We start from the raw sequence: 16,418 nt of genomic DNA, 5'->3' as shown, positions 1-16,418 counted from the left end.
AAAGATTCAGCAAGATTAGGTTGCAAAGGGAGATCATGGATGACCTGCCCATTTCCCATACTTTTCGAGGGTCTCAGGGCCAATCAGCTTTGTTTCTACGGCACCAAGAGGTTCATGATGGTTAACCTTTATTGCCAACTTGAATAGATTAAGAATCACCTTGGAAACAAGCCCCTGGGCAGGTCTTTGAGCATAGACCAATTTCTAGCTTGTGTGAACTGAGGTGAGAAGCTACAGTCTAAATGTGGGTGGCATTAGTCCACAGGTTGGGCTCCTGGACTATGAGCACCAGCATGCCCCTCCCCTGCTTCCGAATGTGATTCACAGTGTGGTCAGCAGCCTCGTACGCTTGCCAATCCCTTCTTCACACAATGGACTGCACTCAAAACGTTAGCCAAAATATACACTTCTTCCCATGACTTGCTTTGGTCAGGTGTTTTGTAAATTGCAGTGAGAAACATATCTAAAGACAAGCTCCCTCGCTCTCTAGCCACCGATTCTAGAAAGAAACAATTAGCCATGCAATTACAGGCATGCACAGTTGATGACTTGTGGCTCAGATGAGAGGCACAGGGTTCCCACATAGAACCTGTCGCCATCTCTGACGGCCCAGCGGTTAACAGATGAATAATCGGGCACTCTCACCAGCGGAGGCATGTGTCCTCGGTGCATCTGTCCAACCATGACTTGCTGCTGTGGCGAGGGCATGCTACCAACATTGAAAGTCTCAGGCCCGCTGGAGCCAGAGCGCATGACAGCTGGCAACGCCACTGAGCCGTGTTCCGCTTTCCCAGTCCGGTTGAACTGCTGCTGCAAGATGGTAGACCTGTGGAGGAGATGGCTGGTCAGTGCGAAGTAGGCACCCATGTGCAGTACGGTACCGCGGGAAGACACCGAGGATGTGCACTGCCCTAGGTTGTGGAGGCCACTTCAAAAGCACACAGTAGGCGGGGAATGAAGAACGGCACCACGATGTTCAGTGGGAGCAACCGAGACGAATCCCTTCAGGACCAGGGTCAGTGTCTCCAGTGGGTAGTGTTTTAGTATCATACAGTTGGTTTGTTCTCCAGACAAATGACAGTCCTACCACAATGACATTCTGAGGGAAGGTTGTAATACTCTAATCTAACAATTGGTCAGTCATACCGAAAGAAAATTTTCAATAGGCTTTTAGTCTAGGGAACAATAGATGGTATCCACCCTTAGCTTGATGGGGAAAATGTGCAAATAAATTTAAGGAAAACCTCTCATGAGTTCAAGTCTAGTGACCACAGAGGCTTGGGAGACTCTTGCAACTTTTCCAAAAGACTCCAACCAGAGGTTAGGATTTTTGCACGCACGCGCACACATACACACACACACACCACCTTAAGGTGTTTAGAATGAGTGGTAAATGAGCAAAGGACTTTGCACATGTGTGAGTAAGGAGCTAGACGGAAGGCAGTTTCTCAGGAACCCAGTGAGGAAGCCACAAGGGGTGCAGGGGTCTGGGGAACCCAGGTATGCCTGTAGAGGTGAAGAGGGAAGAGAGATTTTATATCAAGAGGTGGGGACGACCTCAGACCATCACTGTTAACCAAGTTATAGAAAAGCGGAGAGAGTCAAAAATGTGAGCAGAGGTGGGCGGTGGTTAATGAAGAGTCCTAAGAGGTCAAAGTGTGGAGAACAATCACCATTGAGTGTTCAACCCTAAACAGAACTTCTGTATAACCTTGGCCCTTGTTGGGGGGAGGGGGTGGGGTCAAGGTTCAGAGAATGTGTGGAGGAGGCAGAACGAATGCAAAGGAGCCAGCGGATGGGAGGAGGGCAGCAAACGCTCTACTGAATGGGATGTGGTTGCTAGACTCTTGAGTCACAGCAGGCACGGCTACCTGAACACTAGCTGCAAATAACAAGCTCCACAGCCTTCTAGCACGGAGTGGGTCTGATGAGGCCCCAGCACTAGCTGAGGAGCCCATGGGAGTTGATTTTTGTTCAGGGCAGGGAAGTCATTTTTCTTTGGTGGTGTAGACACTAGTAAGTTCTTCATGCTTTCCACATCCACGCTTATGTAAATAATCCTAATCCAACTTACTAGGTCACTAAACAAAGAATCAAGAGGATGTGGGATCCATTGAGGAAAGAAGGGGTCAGAGGGAACACAAGGCGGGAGGAAGAAGGTAATGTGGGGTGAATCTGATTGAAGTAAATAACATATCTGTTCAAAATTATAGAAAATAAATATAGAACATATGTTTATACGAGTTCAGAATAGATGGCACCAGGGAGGGAGGCCTGGAGGTTCCTTTCTTGTACCTCAGCCAGAACCATATGTGAAGACATGGAAGGTCTCAGGATCAGAGCTCCTGGACCATTCTTCCTGCTCATGTGGACTTAAACCCACGATGCACTAGTAGTAGAGGGAATCCCAGACAGGCGGGGCCCTGGCGCTCTGCACACCCACACTGACAGGACTCTTCCTGTGGGATACATAAGTGCTACAGATGCTGTCAAACGAACACCTCACTCTGACAGGGAGCACTGACTTACTACATCTGCTGGACATTAGTCATTCCAGGATGAAGGAAACAAGGCTTGCATAACACACACCAGCCTTGAAATATGCCATGGTCAGTCTAATTCCCACCTGTGTTCTTAGAGGAAACAAATTTTGGGTGGCAACATGGGCCTTACTCTTACATAAGGAACTATGTTGGGATCAAATGAGACAGCATGCTGACACACAGAATAAAAATGAAGATAAGAGCAGTTATCACAAAGTTCTATTTAACCTAAGGGTGTCTATGTGGCTTCCTCAGCTAGTATCACGTACTAGATATTTCTTATTTTTATTAAATCCATTCTGTCATTAATAAATTGAGCTAAGAGTTCTTAATCACACAATTTTTAAAAATGTTATGTGTGTGCGTGTGTGTATGTCTGGGGAGGGGGGTACGTGCAGGTGCCTGGAGAGGCCAAAAGAGGGAGTCAGATCCCCTAGAGATGGAATTCTGTGTGGTTGCGAGCAGCCAGTGTGGGTGCTGGGAACCAAACTCTGGTCCTCTGTGAGAGGAGCAAGCATTCTTAACAGCTGAACTGTTTTCCCAGCCCCAAGTTATGTGATATTTTGACACCCCTGAGGATGCTAATAAAATCTGTTTTGAATCAGAGGGCAGAGCTAGCTACTAGCTGACCAAAATTAACCACAGAGGTTTCTGAGGACTGAGGACAGATAGACAGACACAGGAAGAAGTAGGGTGGGGCTTAGAGAGGGTCTCGGCCTATTTGGATGGAGGAACAAGAGAGAGGAGGTGCCCAGTTGCTTTTCTGCCGCCGCTGCTTCTCTGATCATTCAGGTTCTTACCCCAATGAGTTTTTATTGATAAAGAAAAATTAGAAAAAATGCTTCACCAAGTTTTGAATTTGAAATCGCAATAATCTTTACATTAGCAAACAAACAATATGTGCATGTTTTGTGTGCATTATTTGTGATTCTGTCATCAAAACCAAATATAACGAAGTGATACTATTGTTATTCCTGACTTATACAGACTCCTGAAGGTAGAAAAATCAAAGAACAGACCCCAGATCTGCTCTGGGCATAGTTCCTATGAGGAAAAAAAAATTTTTTTAATTGTATTATTTTACATGTATGAGTGTGTTGCCTGCATACATGCTAGTGTACCCCTTGCATGCAGTGCCCATGGAAGCCCAGTGACAGAGTCTCCTGGTACTGGGGTTACAGGCAGTTGTAAAGTTGCCATGTGGGAACCAAACCTGGGTCCTCTGTAAAAGCAGCTGGTGCTCTTAAGAGCTGAGCCATCTCTCCAGCTCCAAGAGCAAACGGTTAGCCCTGTCTCCTTGCTGCCTCCCAGCCTGTGAGAGCAGTGTGGCCTATCATTAGTGCCTCACATGGACTGGCAAGCCTCTGAGATCCCAGAACAGAATCAAACAGAAGGCAAGTTACAGGTCTTGAGGGAAGAACCCAATCCATGAAATTTATATCTCAAATGCAGACTATAACCCAGGAAAACCGGCTGCTGCTGAAGATGGAGGTGGACACCATGCCTTGCACGGTGTCCCCATGCACTGCTCAGCGCCCACACAGGACAGCTGCATGACACACACTGCTCACCTAGGGGCCATAACTGAAAAGCAAGCCTTGCCTATCCCATCACCACCTCGCCGCAGGAGGAGGCAGATCCCTGGTACCCTGGATACTTACTTTTTTGGGGAAACTGACTCTTCTAACATGGTTGATTCCTCATCCCCTTCCAGCCCAAATCTATCTTTGCTTTGTTTCTGGAGGCAAAACAGACACAACAAGGAACATCAGCAAATCTTAGCACAGGACCACCAGAAAGAGCTTGTGAGGGGACACAAACAGAATACTCAAGTTTACTGCAAATTCTGTGCACCGGAGAGTTAACAAGCAAAGAACAAAAGCACGATGCCAATGAAAATAAAGCAGAAACCCGTGACCTGACATATAAATATATCAAGCCTTGTTTATCACTGCTTACACAGAAAGAAGTCAGGCACACTTAAAAACACTCTATCAGAATATGGCTGTTTGGATGGGTTGTATTGGGAAGCCTTAAAACGTCTGCATCTCTATATACTACAATGGCGCATGGTGTCATTATGTTGGGCAAGAACAAAAACTCAGGAAAACTACAATGAACACTTTCAGTTTCTACAAAGTCAGGAAAGCCAAAAGCTTTCTAGAGAGAAACAGCGAGGAACCAGGAGAGACCATCCCAAGCAGCTTTCACTATCAGCTTGATTCAGCTTGAGGACTGCCCTGGACAATCTGACCCGTGGGTATGTCTGTAGGAGAGTGCTGTGATTGTTAACTGACTTAGGAGGGCCCAACCGGCTTTGGGTGGTCCCATTTCCTGGACTGCACGAGGAAGCTGGCAGAGCACGAGCCATCAGCTGCATCTTTCCATGGTTTCTGCTCTCCTTCCTCGGCTGTGAGCGCCTGGTTGGAGGGTATGCTGCTTATACAGGACAGCAAGTGGGCCCAATTTCAAGCTCCTACTAGGGTTCCTACCCATGCTGTCCAGGACAGACTGTGGCATGGAAGTGGAAGCCAGATAAACCCTTTTCCTCCTTTATGTTGCTTTTGTCAGACTGTCTCGTCTCAGCAAGAGAAATCAAACTAGAACATAGACCACTGCTCCTTATCCAGCAGTAGCAGATACAAATACACACTACGGCAAAACTAGACATGCTCAGGGGATTCAAGGTCAGAGATCTCACACACAAGCAGTCTTAATGCCGAAAACTCAGTCTGTCAACCGAACACTTCAAATAAAAATTTCACTTAACCTGGCTCCATCATCGAGCCTTGATCTTCTTGGGCTTTGCCAACACAGCATACCTTTTTGAGGATGATGTCGATGTATCCTGCAATCAGCTGGGAAATCTGCTCCCCCTCTGTGGTTTGTACTGAGTAGTAGCTTTCCTGGTACTCCCCAAAATCCTAGAAAAGCAGCAGTAGGAGAAACACAGCTGCATTAGATATAGCAGCCATCTTGAGGCCTCGGAGAGCAGCCGTAAAGTTCTGGGACACGGCTCGCTTTTCACTGCTCTCTGATCAAAGGAAAAGTCAACTCTAAAAGCTTATTCAACAGTGAGTATTAAAACAAATACAAAAAAAACTGGGCAGTGGTGGTGCATGCCTTTAATCCCAGCACTTGGGAGACAGAGGCAGGTGGACCTCTGTGAGTTAAAGGCCAGCCTGGTCTACAAGAGCTAGTTCCAGGACAACCTCAAAAGCTACAGAGAAACCCTGTCTTGAAACTGACTCTGAAACAAACAAACAAACAAACAAGCTGGGGACTTGCCAAGCCTCAGGACCTGAATTCATTCACTAGAACCCATACGGTGGAAGAACAGAATTGACTTTGGCAAGTTGTCTTCTTACCTCTGTGTGCCGTGTGCCCTCCACCTAAGTAAATGTCAATATAAAAAGGGGGAAGGGGCTCCAGAAACTGTAAAGGTAGATAGACAGGACTGGAGCCTTAGGACTAAAGGGGATCTAAGGTGGTGAGTTCTCGGGCTTTCTTTTGCAACCCACTCATCGTCAAGCAGAGAACTGAGAGGCCTGCATACCTCAGCATGTACTAGCCGTTCTTGAAAAGCCTACTCTTTCCAGGGGACCAGGAGAGTGGAACCCACAAGAGTGCAAGACAGGAGATGCAGCCCAACGGGGGTGGAGCTCACGAGCAGCTGAAGAGCTGTGGCCTCAGACATGCCAGGCAGGTGAGAAGGTTCACTTTATTTCAACAGTAAACACAGTGAATTTCTGTGTGGCCCCACTGTCCACTTAGTGTCACAGGCCTCATTTGGCTTCTGCTTCTTCCCATCAAGGTCACCGAACAATAGTAAGTACTATGGAGAAGTGCCTTCTGCCCTCAGAGAGAGCCAGCACATCCAGACTGTATTAGAAAGATAAGGTGAGCTGGGCGGGTGGTTCACACCAACTCCCAGCACTTGAGAGGCAGAGGCTGTGAATCTGGTCCACTAATGAGTTCCTGACCACCCAAAACCACATAGTGAGTACCTGTCCCCAAACAAACAAATAAACACAGGTAAGGGCTAGAGAGCTGCCTCGGTGGTTAGGAGCACTTGCTACTCTTGCAGAGAACCTGGGTTGGGTTTGCAGCACCCACAGGAACACCCATCTGTGATTCCGGGGTATCTAGTGCCCTCTTCTGGCCAGGGTGAGTATCAGGCACATATAAGGTGCACAATCATATGCAGGCAAGGGTAGCAGGCTTTCTTTTGGGCCACCACCAGCTCCCAATCATGACACGAAGACTTATTATTAATTATGAATGATCAGCTTTATCATATTCCTGTCTCACTAACTCTTATAACTTAATTTAATCTCTTTCTCTTCATCTATGTTTTGCCTTTGGGTTTTACCTTTCTTTCGTTCTATATGTCCTACTCTGCCTGGCTGGCTAGCCCTGGTCTCCCCCTCTTTGTCTCTTGTTCTCTCTTCTGTCCTTGAGCCTAGATTCCTCCTCCTACTTATTCTTGCTGCCTGTCAGGCCCGCCTATCCCTCTACTGCCTACCTATTGGCCTTTTTGGTAGACCAATCAAGCGTCTTAGACAGGTAAGGTAAAACAGCAACACATCTTTACATAACTACACAAATGCAGCATAAACAAATGTAATACATCTTCACATTGTTAAACAAATGCAGAATAAGCAAATGTAACACACCTTTACATAGCTAATAGTCCACAGCAGGCAAGCATCTATATACATAAAATAGTATCTTAAAGGGGAAAACAAAACAAAACAAAACAAAACTCTATATGCCTTTTCAGCAAGTTCTCTGACCATAATGGAATCCAACAGAAAATCAATAGTAGAAAGACAACAGGGAGATCTCCAAACAACTGACCACGAGAGAACCAAAGCAGAAATCAATCACAGAGAGTCAGCAGGAAAGCACCAAAAACTGGGACATTAAAAAAAGCTGAGAGTAGGCAGAAGGAACTCCATATGAGAAGTCTTTACCTAACTTTACACCATGGTGAAAATATCAGTATACATTCTCTCTTTGGGGTGAGGCTATTAAATAGCTTGTTAAAAATATATTCCATTTTTTAAATAAAATAATATTTTTAAGTACTTAGAATTCTTTGGAAAGACCAACGGTATTGAAAGAGATATAACAAATATAATTGTCTCCAACTTACCTATTCCTGCCTTCCTTTTTCTTAAAATATAAATCATCTTTATTGATACAATAGAAAAAAATCACAGTTATAATTAAAGACTTGAAAGCCACCCTGGAGTGGTTGCTACTCATGAAGCGGCTTAGGTTTTTCTAGCAGTTAACAGGAGCAGAGGCACCACACTTAACCCAGGTAACGATCACAAATGTTACAATTCAAATGACTTTCCCTGAAGTGCCACTCCGAAGTCTTAAAGAGATTTATTCTAGTATGCCTAAATATCATGCTTATATGTATACCAATTTTAAAACTCAGAAATACTCCATGATTTCCCACAATGAAAGAAGAGGACACAGCTCTCTGAGAACAAGCGTCTATGTTTGGGGGTCTGTGCAGCCCATCCAGCCACAGCTGACTACAGAAGGTGAGACTCATCGGGGCCTATCAATCTATGATCAGATTATGTGACTCTGCTATTTTGTTTTTTATTTATTTTGTTTTAAACATTTTCCAAGATTTATTCATGTTACTGTGTGTGTGAGGTTAGCCTGCATGTACGCATGTGTACCACGTGAATGCTTTGTGCCCATGACATTCAAAAGAAGGCATCAGATCTTCCAGAACTGTAGTTACCCACGCTTGTGAACAACCACGTGGGTGCTGGGAATTGAACCTGGGTTCTCGGCAAGTCTCTCTATCCCCAAATATGTTTTAACTGCCAACCTGACACAGTTTCAACTGGGAAGTCATCAAGATTGAATTGGTCAGTGGGGAAACTGTCTTGATTGTTAATTGATACAGGAAGCCCCAGTCCATTGTGGGCAGTACCATTCCCTAAACAGAGAAGTTCCCCAACAGTATGAGAGAGGAAGCAACTATCAAGAGCAAGTAATTAAGGCTCCACGTGTTTATTGTGTTAATTCTCTCTCTGCTCTTGCCTCTGGATGTCTTGCTTTAAGTCCCTGCCTGGACTTGCCTGCAACAATGGACTGAAGTTGCTTTTGGTCAAGGTTATTTTATCAGAGCATCAGAAAAGAAACAAGAACAGTAACCAATCATTCCTTCCAAACTCCTTTATACTTTTTAAAATGTCTTATTTTACAATATCTACATGTCTGCAGTTAACAACTTCCAGTACTGTTTTACTTTTCTTCTTGTTCAACTTGCTTGGCAAGCTACTTGCATTTTTAAGATTCACATGTAAATGTGCCCCCAGATGGCTACATAGTTATATTCTGCTAAGAGCAATTTTTGAAGTTGAGAGACAGAGTAGAGGTCAGAAAGCCTGGAACAGCCAACTACTTTCTATGAACTTCATACTGTTTTATCATCTCACCCAATGCTAGACACTGTAAAGCAGTCACTACTATCCCAATTTAAGCTGGGGAAATCAGGGCTCAGAGAGAAAAGGTAACTTGAACAAGGTCACGAAGCTAGGAAGTGACATCGTAGAGTTTTAGTAATACCCCAGATTTCTACAATGTTTACACACAGCCTGTATTCTTTCTAGGCAGCTGGGCTCCTCAGCACAACAGTGCAGTTCTGAGGAGGACTCACACATAAGCCTGAGGGTTACAAGTTCACCTTGCAGTCAATGAACTCCGAGAAGACTTGGATAGGACATGAGAGAGGTGGTACACGGAGGATCCCAGAGCTGCTCAGCCCCTTACTTCTGCTCCAGTGCCCTGTACGCCCATAGACTGCACCACCTTCTCCCTCTATGCTAGCCCTTTAAGACCAGCTGTACCCACAGGCTGCCCTCCAGTATTACCTAGGACCACATATTTCAGTCCCCTCGGGGTCTTGCTGTCCCTACCAGTGTGAAGCTCTTGGGTGAAGCTGCCCAGCGCTTGACTGTGGTGAGGGGCCACTCCTGCAGCACCTCCTTGGTCTTCTCATCCACCCGCATGACAGAATCCTTGGTGATGCCCAAGAGGCGGGGAACCAGCTTGTTCTTGCCCTTCATTTTCTCCTGGAAAGAGGGAAGCCAGGGGTCATCAGCCTTTCTAGAATACACTGGTTTTTTAGTGTGTTTTACCTGCAGTTTGTTTACAAACCGTGTATGGCTTTTAGAAAAGCCAGGGGAATAACTCACTGAGAAAAAGGGATGGGGCAGGAGGACACCGGGACACTGGAGAGATTCATAAAAGTGTGCAGCTTCCTGTATAGGAACACTTATTCAGCAGAGGGGCTGTTCCAAAGCTGTGTCAGAAAGAAGGGACTGAACTGGAGATACACCCAGAAAGAGAATGGGAGGTGAAATCCCAGGATGTATGTGGGCGGGTAAAAAAAATCAAAGAGGTGTACTGTATAATTCAAACCCTTAAAGTGAACCCAAATGGCCCAATTAGGATCTTCTTCTACAGAGGGAGAGATTCTTTCCCTTTAAATACATCCCTGCAATCCACTTCCTCTCCCAGCCCTTGCTTTTGCACAGCGACAGGTCTTGAGTCTTTGTGGCGTTGTTTTTGGGGCGTTATCTAGCATTTGAAGATTTGTCACAGTGTATATTCACTGTACATGCTGCGGTGCTATGCAGTTTCTTACAGGCATATAGTGGATAACGAGCACCCCCCATCCCAATTTTGTTTCTTTGATATAGGGCCCAGGCTGGGCTAGAACAAACTGTAAGCATCCTGTCTCAGCTTCATAAGTGCTGGGACTCCAGGTGATTCTAAAAACAGCATTAATGATTAATTTAATAGTCTTTAAAAATATAATGTTATCCATTAAAATAATTGATTCTTCCTTCACACTTATGCTAAACCTTTTGATTTGTTAATGATTTAGGAAGAACACAGGTGGATTTTTTTTCCCCCTAAGACAGGCTTTCTTTGTAGCTTTGGAGCCTGTCCTGGAACTAGCTCTTGTAGACCAAGCTGGCCTCGAGCTCACAGAGACCTGCCTGCCACTGTCTCCCTAGTGCTGGGATTAAAGGTGTGTGCCAGGTGGGTATATTTTTGAGACTTCTGGGTAAGAAGTGTTGTTCCAGCAAAAACATTGAATAAGAATAATGGAAAGGAGAAAGCGCTTTAGCACAACACACACAGATGACGGAGAGGGAGGGAGGGAGGGAGGGAAGATGAGAGGGAGGGGAGGGAGAGAGGAAGAGGGAGAAAGAGAGGCAGAGAGAGAGAGAGAGAGAGAGAGAGAGAGAGAGAGAGCACAGAATTCCAACACACAGGATAGGCGAGACACAAAGACAGAGTGACAGAGGAAAGTCACAAGAAGTAAGTCTCATGGGAAGAAAGATTAGGAAGTGGAGGTTCAGAGAATAAATGCTTGCAGGACATGTGCCAAGCATATGCTAGACACTTGCCCTTTGCTATCTCTGAAACGTTCTTATACATCAGCAAAACCAAAAGAACGAACAAACAAAATACCTTCCAAAAAATAATACAGACAGTATTTCTAACAACAAAAATTTAGGAAATAAGATTTCACTTATGTCAAACAGTGTTCTAAAATTAATTCTCAGAACTGAAGAAGGTATGAAAGAAATTAATTCATAACTAATGGAAGTTAAAAATGGTCCAGCCCGAGGCCACAGAGATGCCGGGCAGTGAAGAGCATGCACGACTCTTCGAGAGGGCCGGAGTCTGCCTCTGGGAACCCAGCTCAGGCGGCTGAGAGCCACCTGTGACTTCAGCTCCAGGGAATCTGATGGCTCTGGTCTCCACAGGTGCTAACTACATTAACATTTGCGCACGTGCACACACACACCTTAAAAAACGACAACCCTTTATAAAAGAGAATATGTCAATACCTACCCATTCAGAGGCTTAAAACTTTGACACAGCCTGCCTCTAGAAATTTTTTTGTTTTATAAAACTTTTAAGTGTATTTAATTATTTGGTCACAAGAAATACAAATGGAGTTTGACTTAGGGAAAGGCTAGAAAGATCCCCAGTTTCCAATAACAGAAAACTTCATATAAATAAAGTATGGCACATTCAAGAAACATATTACAATATTTAAAAATCATTTTGTGGGACCGGAGAGATGGCTCAGTGGCTCACAGCATTTGCTGCTCTTGCAAAAGAACAGAATTTGGTTCCCAGCACCCACATGGCAGCTAACCCATAGCTTCAGTTTTAAGGAACCGGACATCCTAACCTGACTGCCAAAGGTACTTCATGCACATGGTACACATACACACACACACACACACACACACACACACACACACACACACACATATGTACATACACACAGATAAATACACACACAGATAAAGATAAACTTTGTAGGAAAAAAGATTTTATGGAAGTAAATCATTCAGCATATATAAAATAAAAACTACAGGATACACGATCCTACCACAACAACATAAAATTTATATATAATGGAGAGAATCAGGTCACACTACATAGCCAGGGATGACCTGAAACTCTGTATCATCCTTTCTTTCCCAAGATCTGAAATTAGAGCCATCATACCTGGCTCAACAAACAAACATTTTAAGAGGTCTGGTATGTTACATGAAAAGATGCTGATAATGATTGTGATTGCTACAGTTTTCCTTATTACTAAAATTTTATTTACTATAGCTAAACTTTCAGTACTATCAGAAAGACTTTTCAGTGGTATGTGCACATACCTACACAACTGTCCTCAGTAAAGTAGGTGTGTATATTCACATTCGTGTAGAATGCATGTTTGGGGGATGTTTGGGAACCTGCGCTTGCACTTAAAGCAGTCCCGATGCTCACTAAAACATGCATCATTCACAGACCCCAGACTCCACAAGATCACTGTCATCAAGATTTCCCTTTGTAAATGAAGAGACTATCTGTGTGGTGGTTTGAAAGAAAATGGCCCCCAAAGGGAGTGGCACTAATAGGAGGTGTGGCCCTGTTGGAGGAGGTGTGGTCTATTTGGAGGAAGTGTCACTGTGGGGTGGGCTTTGCGGTCTCTTTTTTCAGTCATCAGTTAACTTCCTGCTGCCTTCTGGTCAAAGATGTCTGCTCCAAGTCTGCCTGTACACTGACATACTCCCCATCATGATAATAATGAACCAAACCTCTGAAACTCTAAGCCACCACCTCAATTAAATGTTTTATTTGTAAGAGTTGCCATGGTCATGGTGTCTTTTCATAGCAATCAAAACCCTAATTAAGACACTTTGCTTAAATAGGATGGGACTAAATGGTAAAGACACAATGGAAACAGATGCCTAAGCTCAAAAATATCTCTGGGCTGGGTGTGGTGGCACACACCTTTAAATCCAGCACTCAGGAGGCAGAAGCAAGTGGATCTCTGAATTTAAGGCCATCCTAGTCTGCACAGTGAGTTCCAGAGAGAAACCAATGTCTTGAAGAAAGAAAAAAAAAAAACCAAACCAAACCAAACAAAAACAACAAAAACCATCTTTAGCACCTAGTACTCAGGGGACAGACAGTCCTCTTCAAGTTCAAGGTCAGCCAGGACCCCTAACAATGAGATTTTTGTCTTAAGGTAGGTAGGTAGAGAGGAAGGGAGGGAGGGAGGGAGGGAGGGAGGGAGGGAGGGAGGGAAGGAGGGAGAGAAGGAGGGAGGAAGGGACCCAGGCAGACAGCCAGGCAGGCAGGCAGGCAGACAGGCAGGCAGGCAGGCAGACAGACAGACAGACAGACAGATCTAGCTTCCTCACAAGAGGAGGCCACAGCATTGTCAGAACAGGGAATAGGAGAGAACAAAGCACTCTGTGACCCTCAAGCCCTCAAAAGATACCGAGAAGAGTTTGGTTCTTTTTCACAAAGGGTCAGTTTCAGGACTGGGACAAATTAAGGATGACATGTGACACAAATTCAATTTGTTTGCCAGTGGTCAACCCTGATCACTTATTCTAGAGGACTCTAGGGCTTTGAGTCAGCTGACCTCCAAGAAGGTCAGAAGAGCAGCACCAAGACTGCTCCCTTGGGACGTGAGCCAGTCGGAGCTGTCAGGAGGCTCACACACTAGCCTGGAGTTCATGTGCTACGGGCAGATCTGGGTCATGATTGGCCAGATGCCACATCTGCTTTAGGTAAACCGCGCCCCCCAACCCCGGCCGGCCACTCACCTTCACCAGGAAAAAGGACACTCCATAAGTCCGGAGGGACCGGGCGTGTTTGACATATTTGACCTTGGCTTCTATTTCACTCATCTCCCCGCAGTTTTTATGCTCCTGCAAAAGCAACAGTGGGCGTGTTACTGTTACTGTAGCCAGCTATCAGCTGGACTCAGTGAGAGGAGGTCCCTACAGGTAAGGTGCCCAGGGAACAGGAGTGATGACATTTCTGCATCAGATCTCTCCAGCTCCTTCAAGACACTGAGCCTGTGGGAGGCTTAAGTGCAGGGCTTCCCACGTAGGTTACGGTGGAGTGCAAGGACCCATGTCCCTATCCAGCATGGCAGGAGTAGCTGCCCCAAGGACAACTGCATCCTCAGAGGACCCAATACCCAAAAGGACCCAGGGTTCACATTTTAAGCAATAGCAAGAAAGATGTCCCTCTCAGGACAGACAGGTGTCCTTCTACCATTGATTCGGAATGTGTTTTCTATGGAGCAAGGCACATACATGTCTGATTTATTTGTGTTTGGAAAGGATATTGAATAAAAATGTTTTATATACACACAATTTATATTTTAGCTTTTATTTCTATTTCAAAGTCAGAGAAGCTCGAGAGCTTGGATTCACCAGAATGTTTCAAGGTCATGTGGATAGCTGGGCTTTTCTTGTTGACTGTCTATGATGGACAAGTCACTGACTTTAAAAATAATCCGAGATTTTTCAAAAGGCCCAAGCTCCCCAATTCTAGCTTCAAAAAAAAACCAAATCTCAGGACAAAGGAGTTCTTTGTGTCTTTCCCAAAGCAGCTTAATGGCCCATCACCTTGTTTCAATGTTACCAGCATAATGCCTTTGAAATTAAATGCATGCACGTTTTTTTCTCAGAAGAGCTAAGTAACCTTTAGCAAGAAAGTATGAATTAAGATAATAAATCTGTCCAAAGCAGAGCTGTCAGCTTCTATCCTCCTGACTCACGGATCATTCATTATAGAAGAATACATGCACGGGGCACCAAACTACCATGTGTGAGATGTACCTCCGGAGAATGGATGAGGACGAAGGGGAAGGGGAAGAAGGAATTTCTGTACAGTGCCAATACCTGAAATATCCGCTTCTCGGCTCCTCTCTGCTTGATGTATTCTTTCGGAAGGAATTCCTTTAGACTGAGGGAGAGAGGGGGAGGGGAGAGACAGCATTTACCACACTCTGTGGAGAAGCAGGGACTGTTGGTTAAACTCTCAGATAGGTCACCAACACTCCCAGCATCTCATGACATGATACTAGGAGGTAGCACCCAGGATGCACTTAAGAGAGACACCCCCCGGAGGGAGGCAACTTATTTATTTAAAGGAGGGAGGTCCAGCATGCACTGCCAAGTGAAAAGACAAACGCTTCCAACACACACAGCTACAGCATGCGTCCCTTTTCAAGACACAGAATACAGTATTTTTACTGTAAAAACATTTTATTTCAAAATTATAAAAACAATTATATTTTTTATTTATTATGTATACAATATTCTGTCTGTGTGTATGTCTGCAGGCCAGAAGAGGGCACTAGATCTCATTACAGATGGTTTGTGAGCCACCATGTGGTTGCCGGGAATTGAACTCAGGACCTTTGGAAGAGCAGGCAATGCTCTTAACCACTGAGCCATCTCTCCAGCCCAACAATTATATTTTTTAAGGAAATCATGGGAAACTAATCTAATACTAATGAAAAATGTTTTCCCCAGGAAGAAGAAGGAAAACAAGAATGGATCAGATGAAACCAGGTTAGTCAAAATAGCTTGTTTTAGGGTTTTTTCATTGTGGAACAAACGAAATTGCCAAGAAATAGCTAAAAATCTAAAGTACATTGGTACAAACTTTAAGAAAGTACGTTGTGTTGACACTATTGCTATCAGAAAAATAACAACTCCAAGTAATTTTGGAAAACAGTCCTTTGACTATACATCCCTAGTGAGATATACCTTAAGATGGAATAAACAAAAGAAATAAGAACCAAAATGTTGACTTACTACTTAAATTTTATTATTTATCATCATTTAATATGTCGTGATGATTGCATGTGCATGCCCATATGTGTGTATGGGCACACATGTGTGGAGATGTCTGTTCTCTTCTACTTTTACATGGGTTAGGAAGAGACTTTCTGACCAAGGCCCTAGGAGGAATGGATCCCATTGGGAATGAGTCACCCAAGGTCACAGTGCCTGGTTCCAACTCAATCCTCCTTCTTGGGCTCCAGAGACACTGACTATACCACTGCACACTCAATACCTTCAAGCTACCCTTTAGCCTCATGATATTAACTGAGATCAGAATTCCAATGCCTGTGGAGAGGAAGGGAGGGAAGGGGAGGGGAAGGGAAGGGAAAGGAAGAACCAACCACACAGGTAGGGTGACACAGTACCAGTTGATTTTTTTTTTTTTAAAGTGCCCAGACACTGCTGTAATCAGAGATGAGTGATTTGGAAGAAAACCAGACCTGGTCTCAAACCCAGATGTTCACTAAACCTCAAGTTCTTTCCTTTTATGGGTTACTTACAATATTACTTTTATTGTTTATATTTGAAGGTATATAATACATTTGATAGACACAGGCATATTAAAGAATTACCATAACAAGCAAACTAGTATATCTATCGGCTCATAATGTTGGTGTATGTCATGGATGAAGCAGCTAAATTCTTTCTTAGCAGA

The 16,418-nt window shown here is 44.4% G+C and overlaps 1 protein-coding gene across 3 annotated transcripts in view; it reads right to left on the bottom strand.

Moving 5' to 3' along the window:
• The window catches only part of Tln2 (talin 2), a 418,592-nt gene that overhangs the window by 146,417 nt on the left and 255,757 nt on the right, over positions 1-16,418 (bottom strand). For all 3 annotated transcript variants that reach the window (XM_041679349.1, XM_041679351.1, XM_041679350.1), the window contains 6 exons: positions 14,813-14,876; positions 13,724-13,828; positions 9,497-9,652; positions 5,366-5,467; positions 4,205-4,281; positions 646-826 (listed from right to left, as the gene is read on the bottom strand). In XM_041679349.1, the coding sequence (XP_041535283.1) occupies positions 646-826; positions 4,205-4,281; positions 5,366-5,467; positions 9,497-9,652; positions 13,724-13,828; positions 14,813-14,876 (685 nt within the window). The remainder of the gene's footprint in view (positions 1-645; positions 827-4,204; positions 4,282-5,365; positions 5,468-9,496; positions 9,653-13,723; positions 13,829-14,812; positions 14,877-16,418) is intronic.

The sequence above is a fragment of the Microtus oregoni genome, unplaced genomic scaffold (assembly GCF_018167655.1).
Source record: "Microtus oregoni isolate MIOR12 unplaced genomic scaffold, Mior012 000032F_ref0000030, whole genome shotgun sequence".
In the NCBI taxonomy this organism is placed as follows: domain Eukaryota; kingdom Metazoa; phylum Chordata; class Mammalia; order Rodentia; family Cricetidae; genus Microtus; species Microtus oregoni.
The sequence above is the reverse complement of the archived record's forward strand: the minus strand, read 5'-3'. Positions and strand labels throughout refer to the sequence as shown.